The sequence below is a fragment of the Tupaia chinensis genome, unplaced genomic scaffold, assembly GCF_000334495.1.
Source record: "Tupaia chinensis unplaced genomic scaffold, TupChi_1.0 Scaffold000496_1, whole genome shotgun sequence".
NCBI classification, from domain to species: Eukaryota; Metazoa; Chordata; class Mammalia; order Scandentia; family Tupaiidae; genus Tupaia; species Tupaia belangeri.
In genome coordinates, this window is record NW_006160008.1 from 297,063 (window position 1) to 306,052 (window position 8,990).

At 48.1% G+C, this 8,990-nt stretch overlaps 1 protein-coding gene across 1 annotated transcript in view; it reads right to left on the bottom strand.

Annotated features, from left to right (window-relative positions):
* Positions 1-8,217, bottom strand: part of EIF3D (eukaryotic translation initiation factor 3 subunit D) — a 17,091-nt gene extending 8,874 nt beyond the window's left edge. The window contains exons 1-7 of the mRNA XM_006156514.3: positions 8,082-8,217; positions 6,044-6,176; positions 5,715-5,760; positions 3,663-3,799; positions 2,852-2,937; positions 1,988-2,060; positions 386-498 (exon numbers count right to left, since the gene is read on the bottom strand). Of these exons, the coding sequence (XP_006156576.1) occupies positions 386-498; positions 1,988-2,060; positions 2,852-2,937; positions 3,663-3,799; positions 5,715-5,760; positions 6,044-6,166 (578 nt within the window). The 5' untranslated portion in view covers positions 6,167-6,176; positions 8,082-8,217. The remainder of the gene's footprint in view (positions 1-385; positions 499-1,987; positions 2,061-2,851; positions 2,938-3,662; positions 3,800-5,714; positions 5,761-6,043; positions 6,177-8,081) is intronic.
* Between the last annotated feature and the right edge of the window lie 773 nt (positions 8,218-8,990).

Here is an 8,990-nt window from a genome sequence, read left to right on the forward strand (position 1 = left end):
GCTGAAAGCTTGCTAGCTTAATCTTACTGCTTTTTCGCTCAGAATGCCAGGAAGCTGAAAGAAATCTGGAGTTCCACATCAGCAAATTTCCTTCTACTCTCTTCTTTTTCTCCTTTTGCCAAAAGAACTATATAACTTAATTTTCTTTCTCCTTTGCTCAGGATACCAGAAAGTTTGATATAGAACCCTGCAGTTCTATAACAAACTTCTTTCTGCTTTCCCCTTGGTTTTGATTTTAAAATACATTTCTGTTAAGTTTTATACAAAATCATTTAAGTAAGTGGCTTCAAGTCTTTTTCAGAAACACTAGAGATTCAGAAATTTCATCCCCAGCTGGTCCACGTGCACCAAAGCATGGCGGGAAGGAGTAATAGATGCCACCTACATGTCTTGAGGCTCTGATACTTCCAAGTAGCGCATCTTCATCAACTGAGGAAAATCCATTTCCTCTTTCACCTCCCAGTCGCTGCGAACTTCCACAGAAGAGTCTCGAGGTTTCTGCAGCAGAAAAATAGTCGGAGAAGAAAATTAAAGCCCATATGAAACAAAAGCAAAAACGAGGTTATCAATATTTTCGGCTTTTACTCAGTACAGCATATAGTGCGGGCTCTTTAAAAGACAGGCCCACGACCCCTGGGAGTTCAGTCTAGACGAGGACTGCAGGGATCAGGAGTTCAAAACCAAACAGGGTTCCACTCCAAGTGATGACGTCACGGGGGGGGGGAACAGAGCAGCTCCTTCCTGTTTTTCTCAGGGTATTAACTGCTTACTGATGCAGCAAGTACCACGGCCGGCAAAATGTCACTTGCACAATCTGCTTAAACCTGTCTCCTATCCTCACAATGTCCACATAAACACATGCATGCGAACGTGCACAGCATTACTTCCCATAGTCAGAAAGTGGAACGACCCAAATGTCACCACCAGAGAGCAGCTGAACAAAATCTGGTGCCCCCGTGTAAGGGAGTATTATGTGCAACACAAAGGAAGAAAGAACTGATACGTGCTCCAACCTAGACGTCATAGGTAGCATCTGTCACTACTTTCTGCCATGTCTTTGGGGCAAGGATGGAAAACGTCATCACATAAACACACAGCCCCTCCCCACTTAATGATCCGTGTAAGAGAGTATTATGTGGCAACACAAAGGAAGAACTGATACGTGCTCCAACCTAGACGTCATAGGTAGCATCTGTCACTACTTTCTGCCATGTCTTTGGGGCAAGGATGGAAAACGTCATCACATAAACACACAGCCCCTCCCCACTTAATGATCGCCTGGACTCATGAACAGCTCTGCAGTTAGGGAAATCCTCTTTCTCAGTCTGGTCAGTATTCACTACACCAAGCATTTGCTATCATGAAAGACAAATTTTGTTTATAATTTTACACTTTATCGTACAACCACAGTAGTATTCGGAATAAAGAAACACTAATATACTGGGCTTGCATTGCTGTGTTGTGGCGTGTCCTGTCGCTTTCCGGCACTTGTCTAATGTTTGCTTTCTGTATGATAGCACTACATCACTCTAGCGCAGTGTCGCTCGGTACCAACTGAGCACACAAAGCCTACGGTACTGCGACACACCTCAAGACATCTGCCTCTAAGCGCCTCACTTATTGACCAATTTGCTTAACAACAAGTCGGAGGAATAAACGTGGTCATTAAGTGAGAAAGTGCCTGTAGCCAGCATGAAAAGTTACACGTTAGTGGATTCCATTTATGTGAGATGTCCACAACTGCAAAGTCTGAAGATGTAAAGTAGGTTAGTGGTTGCCTCGGGCTTGTGTAATAGGAGACGATGCCTAAAGAGAATAAGGTTTCTTCTTAGGGAGATAGAAATCATCTGAGGTTGACTTTAGTAACTGTGCACACCTCTGAACATACTGAGGACCACTGAATTGTACGGTATATAAATCATCTCAATGAAGCTGCTATAAGAACCAGAGCAAATGTCCAGACTGAATTCTGGTACGGATACACTACCTGTGACTTTTGGTCCCACTTCTGCCTCACTCCAAATTGCTTTTGGAATTTTTTCTGCAGTCGTATGCGTTCTCTGAAAAGACAGAACACTGTGAGCTCTGTAGTCTTTAAGTCAGTGGTTCCTCCAAAAGGCTCAAGGCTGTAGTTCTCTTTAGTATCATCTCTGACTTCTCTAAAGTGTGGAAATGAGGCTTGTAGACCAACTGGGTGCACAAAGGCGATGCCAGAGGAAGCCCCCAGATACCGACATGGTCCGTCTCACCCCTCTACAGAGCCAGTCTGCTGGCAGTCCGGAGCGCTTTTACCTTACAGCAATAACAGTCTGCAGAATTCAAGTGGGGGAAGTTCAACAGTGGCGGCTATGCTATGATTCTGGGGATTTGTAGGATGAGGTATAAAAAGGGGTTCCTAGAGTTGAGCCACAGCAGAACTGGGCCTCAGCAGGACTCTAAGATTTGTCGTTGCCTTCAGTGCACATATCCACCAGGAGTATATTCCTCAGAGAATAGCAGGCTAAACGGTAGCTTAAGGTTAATGGCTTTAAAGAGATATTTATTTAATTACATTTTTGCTATTGGGCACATGTGCTCGCTAGAGAGACAGAAAGGAAAAGAAATCCCCCCCCAGAGAGGCTAGCCACGCCACAATCCATTCTTCTCTGTTCTCCTCTTGGGACTTTGGGCATGATGTACAAGTGCTTGGCGTGGTCTGGGGCTCAAACCACAAACTTCCCCATGAGGGATCCAGTACCTTAACAACCATGCCACCCTATTCTTTTTCCCCTCCAAAGGTAGGGATAGCAATGAACCTCCAGTACGATCAGTTTGGGGAAGCTACCCTGTCCTAGCAGGGTGGCAATCTCACCTCTCTTTCTGCTTGGCACTCTTAGGCAGGGTCTGCAGGTTGAACTGCAGCATGTTCCGGCGATCTTTGTCTCTGCGCAGGTTCCTCTGGGAATCAGGAAAGAACAGCTGGTTAAGATCTTGGGGACCTGGCTTACGACAGACAGGACTAATGGAAAGCTTTAGAGAAGTTTAGAATTTAACGTACAAAGTTTTACATCTTACTCTGTGCTTTCACCTCAGAGCATCAACAGTCTGCAGTTTAAGTGTGGGAAAATACATGAAAATACACGAAATTAGCTAGGACTCTCTCTCTCTCTCTCTCTTTGAGACAGGGTCTCACTATGTTGCCCAGGCTGGCCTCAAACTTGTGATCCTCTTGCCTCAGCATCCCAAGTAGCTAGGACTACAGATGTATGCCACCACACCCAGCTCCACCATGTATCTTCATCAAAGTAGGTTTACTGGGTCTTATTAGAGTTGCCGAGGTTGAAGGAAGATGCAGCCGGACTGGACCGTCTGCTCAATAAAGTCCACACACAGCAATTAAGTGTGGCAACAGGCACAGCTGCACCTTTTTAACCAGTGGCAATAACTCTTCTTAGCACAGGGCTTTGATGTCTTTGTTACTGGCGAACTATCTGCATGCATCCCTGGGCCTAGTACAAACTTACGTTAGCACAATCTGTCCCTGAACAGCAACCCAGGACTCACGAGATGACCTACGATAACACGCTTTCCTCTCTCACTAGTACTCACTAGGCATTTCCAGCAGCAGGCAACAGCTAACGGTAACACCCCCTAGATGGTCAGCGTGCTGGCTCTTGGCCTACCTGTGCAAACCTCATCCGATTCCGCTGATAGGCGGTCTTCTGTGTGCGTGCTGTGTCCACCAGTTGGAAGCTAGTCTCATCCTCCTCGTGGAAATAAGCATACTGACTTCCACCACCAAACTGAGAGGAGTACTTATCTAGATGAAAAAGTAACCGTGGGTGACAATTCCTACTTCACAAACACTAGCCTAAGCCCTACTGTTTGAAGTGTGGTCTCCGGACCCGGAACATTGGCTGGGAGTTTGTTAGGCACACAGCCCCACCGTGACCTACTGAGTCAGAACCAGCATCTTAACAAGATTCCTGGGTGATTCATATGCACATTCAAATTTGAAAAATTCTGGCTAGAGAACTTTCTAAGTCATGGGACTCTCTGAGGAACCCGGCTAGGAAGTGAAGCTAACCCACTTCACTCTCTGCATTAAGATTTACTCTAACAGGGCTGACCTGCTGTGCAGTGATTAAGGGAACTGAATTCCACATGGCTGACTACAGTTCAAATCCTAGCCTCTGTGGCTTGAAAACATATCCAGTACATGTGCACATGCCTAAAATCCTGATGGGAAGGAGGACAGAGGAAAGTAAGATTGTGGTGTGACTGCTCCCCAGTGGACGGTGCTGTCTCTTTCTCCCTTCTGATGAGCGCACGTGCCCTCTGACAAGGGAAGGATGCATTCTAACAGAAGCGATAAATACGGGGCATGTATATCACCACTTCCATCACCTGGTACCAAAGGCAGACATGTCCACGGATCTTACAGACCTCTGCTTTAGGCACCTTAACTTAGTAATCCAGGCAGTCACTTTCGACTACCTCAACAGCACAGAAAAGAAGTCTTTTCACTGTTGCCAGGGTCTGTTTTTAAAAAATTCTGCCAGAGGGTGTTTGCACTTACGGTGGGAATGAGGGAGGAGAAAGCCACTCTCCAAGGGGCATGGTCACATTACTCCATTTTTCCTTTCAGGATTTTGGGCACACATGCCCGGTGTGCTTCTCAAGTCACCGAGTTTGGGACTGAAACCACGTAGTCAGCCATGCGGCTTCCAGGCACTCTAACCATCTGGCTACCAGCTGGCCCTGTACCAGGATCTTAAAATGAGGTTTTAAACCCGAAGTCTACTGATGGGCTTCAAAGGTCCAGTAAGTTCCAAACAATGAAAAACAAAAACAGAAGTGTGCTTAGCAGATAACTTTTCTTTTCATTCATGATAAAAGGTGTGCATGAAAGAAAGAGCACCCTTCACAGGGTCTGGTCACACCTCCTCCTCCTCCGTTCAGCCCTCCAGAGTTTGGGTATGTGTGTGTGCCTGCACATGTCAGGCCACTGGGCTGGGGATGTGAACCACATTTGTCATGTGGGCTCCCGTTTCTCCTGAAAAGCACATTATCACTGCAACATGGAGCCAGCTCAGGTGCAAGATTTTTTAAAGGGTCCATGGCTCCCACAAAAGTGGGGAAAACCCACACCATAATATGCCAGACCTCTGTAATGAGCAGCCTGTTTGGGGACAATTCTCTAAAATGTGATTAATGTCTATGGTCTAGAATACACCCCTAAAAACAACAAATTATTGGGTCATTGGAAAAGTCATGATGTATTTTTCTGTTTCTCTATGCAAAAATGCAACATGTGGGACCAGCAGTTGGCGTAATGGCTATGTCGCTGGACTCCATGTAGCCGACCACGATTTGAGTCTCGGACCCGGTGGCTTAAACTCATACCAGGCGTGTGTGCGTGCGTGCCAAAGATCCTGAGAGGAGAATGGAGAAGGGATTGCGGCATGGCCATCCCCCCTGGGGAGTGATTTCTCGCTTTCTGTCTCTCTCTGTATTTCTGAAGACATGTGCCCTATAGCAAAAATTTCCCCTCACCAAAAAAAAAAAAAAAAAAAAAAGGCAAATAAATAAATAAATAAAGCAATGCATCATACTTTCCCAATGACCCGATACCATTAGTGTTTCCTTCTCATTCTAGAAAGCTTATAGGAGTTTACTAGAAAAAGCACCAACCTCCCAAGGCCCGAACCCGGCAGACAGCTGAGAACACTTACTTGTATACCTCTTATCTTGGTATGTGGCACCTGTCCAGTCTGCAACCTACGAAGAACAAGGAAAGACAGAACACACAGGTCAACCAGGTAAGTTTTGGGTGGCCCAGAAAGCCATGAAAGAGAGACATAAGGTGGGAAGGGATGAGAAGAGCTGGCTCACGACACCCCATGAGTGCCCAGCTCTCCAGCAGCCACTGCCAGGGGTTAGAACCTTTCTAAGCCGATATCCCTACTGGCACACAGGAGTCACACTCTTGAGAGAGAAGACAGGGGCCCGTGGAGAGCAGCAGCCACAGCTTAGAACGTCCAGACTCTTGACAGGCCAGTACCTTTCCTAGCCGGTCTCCTTTGCTGAAAGGCTGGTAGGGCATATCCCGAAACTGCTCGGGAACGGCACAGGGACCCCATCCTGAGGGGTTATCCTGGATCACGGGTGTCATGAACTTTGCCATCTTCTAAAACCTTAAAAACACAAATAATGTGAGTAGCTGCACGGAGAAAAGCCTCAAAGAAGAAGAACAACAAAAACCCTCCATCTGAGTTAAGTGAAGACATAAATCACAAGATTCAAAGAGTAACACACAAAACAGAATCCTCAACCACAGCTGCTCCCTTGTAAATACTGCGACATCTTTAAACTCAGAACACTGCTGATTTACCCTATTTCACTAATCCAATGACGCTCCCTTTCTTCTTTGAAAAGAGGCTAAACCCTATACTCCGTCAAATGCTCCATCTTAGTTCACAGTTTTTCTTTCTTAATGCTATCTAAAAAAATGGCATTTCTTAAATTTGGTGGTGTCTCATAGACGGCCCCCCCACTTCAACTGTAATAACCACAATCTGGTTCTCAGAAATATCTTCACCAATGTATACATTACTCACTTCCCTAAGCCTCTTTTCATCTGTTGGAAACAAAAAACAAAAAACAAAACTGTAAGTGTACCCTAAAATCTGGCTTTTCTTTTTTGGTCTTTCAATCTACCATCTACTGATGCAAGATGAAACGCCCCTGTGCACAGAAGGCGGACACAGGGCCAGAAGACAGCGGTCACTGCAAACCTTAGGCCCAAAGTGAGCATGTGTCAAATGTCCATGAATATTAGGAGTACCAGGCATCGTTCTTACCATACATTAATCCTTTAAATCCTCCCAGTAACTGGGTAAGGCAGGGGCCAGTATTTCCGAAAGAAAACCGAGCCGTAAAGAAGTCAAGAAGTTGCCCAAAGTCATACTACCACCTGATGGAAAACTGGAACCCCAACAGCCTGGCTCCAACCAGACATGCTGCTCAATGCTACTGCTCCTCCTGGAAAGGAAGCCCAGGGGTTCTACAGCAGATGCCTGCCCAACAGCTCCTACCCCAAACCTACGCTGTGCCGTCCACCGTAACCCTCCGAAAATTCTTGGTGAGCTTCCCAAGATTGACCCATCAACTACCTCCTGGAGGCTGGGGCAGCCAGAGGGCACAGGTACACATAACTTACTGAATCTCCCTCACTGCCCCATGACGGCGAGATGGAGGCTTTCCAAAGAGGGGCATCTGGGTGACAGCAACATGGGACGAGCTGGGAGAGGCAGCCTCCCAACTGGAACTTCAGAAGAGAAGGGGAGGTGGTCTCACAACCACATTAAACAAATACTTAGGGAGGCCCTGCCATGTGTCAGACACTAAGCTACACACTTTACCCCCACTAATGCTCCCACACTCCCAATATTACAAATAAAGTCTGAAGTTCAGTCAAATCGAGCAGTCGAACCAAAATGAAAACAGGAATGACTTCCAGGGTTGTCATCTCTAAGTCCAGTTTTTTTTTTTTTTTTTGCATTTATGGCAGCTGGACAACAGTTTGGACAAAAACCTGGGTGTTAGATCATACTGAACACCACAATGATTTCACAATTTGGTTCTGTCAGAAGCTCAAGAAACAGGCCCAAACCTTGTCAGGCATCATGCCCAGGCGGTGGGAGGAAGTCCCTGGCTTCAGCACTTGGGAAACAGCGTGAGCAAAATGGAACCAGGAAAACTAAGTGACAGCTACATTGGCCACAAGTACCGGAGGCGCCCAAGCCCGCGCGGCTCCGCGTACCGAGTCCTCCACGCGGAAATTCAGGGATCCTTGGGGCACTTTAGAAAGATCCTGTGACCCAGCTTAGTTAGGGGACATAATCAAATTCGCCCAGCCCGTAGCGGCTGAGGAGCGCTAGAGCTCCCGAAGGTAGATTCCTGCCCCGCCCAGCAGAGGCAGCGAAGGCGGGAGGGGATGTGGACTTGAGCGAGGTCTCTTCCGGGAGGCCCCCGAAGGCCGGGCCCAGGCCCAAGCCGATTTCGGAGGCCTGCGGGACCCTACGAAACACGCCGCTCACCTGCAGCGGCCTTGGCCGGCCGGGATGGCGAAAGATGGCCCTGGCCGAAAACAGGGCAGCCGGCCGCGCTCCGAGGAACCGGGAAAGGAGGAAACATGCGCACGCAGCAGCCGGTGCCGTAAACACGACTTGTACTGTCGTAAACCACTTCCTGCTTCCTCCACATTCGGCGGAAAAACGCATGAGCCGTAAAGCGAAGCCACAACCGGAAATTCGTCACTGCTCTTTGCGAAGTGTCCTTATTAGCCTCCGAGGCGACGAGACGCTAGCGGGGTAATTTTGGTTACGTGAGGGGGCATCCGGGGACGCCCAGAGAGGACGTCCAGCACTGAAACGTGGCGGGTGGCCATCGTAGCTGGGGCGGGCCGCGGCTGACGGCCCTCTGTGTCCCACAGTGCTTCGCGGGAGGCCTCGGCCCCTCTGTATCCCACAGTGCCGCGCGGTTCCCCGCCTCCCCCCACCCCCCCCCGCGTTGTCTAGCTGGATTGTCACCGCGAGGGGGCGGTCTAATGTTTTAGGCAGAGGTAGTTATTGCGTCCTCGCTCCCCTTTTATGGTTGTGGAAACTGAGGCTCAGTGCAAAGTGACCAGCGTAGTTCGGCTGCTAGTTCGGGGCGTGGTTGCCAAAGTTCAAAGAATTATTCTACAGTTCTCAAACTTAACACGACCGAAGTGTCCGGAGAGCTAAGTTGAAAAACGCAGATTTCCGAGGCTCACTTCCATGATTGTTACTCAAGTCTGTCTAAGCAGGATTCCAGCCGTCCGCGTGTGAACTAGCACATGCGACTGTGGAATGGCGACTGAGGAGCCACTTTCGCTGTAGTGGACAGCAGTGCTGTCTTCTCGGCATCCCCGGGGCCACAGCGCGCCTCCCGTGGTCTATGTTGGGAAATCTGAAAACATTGGAAGA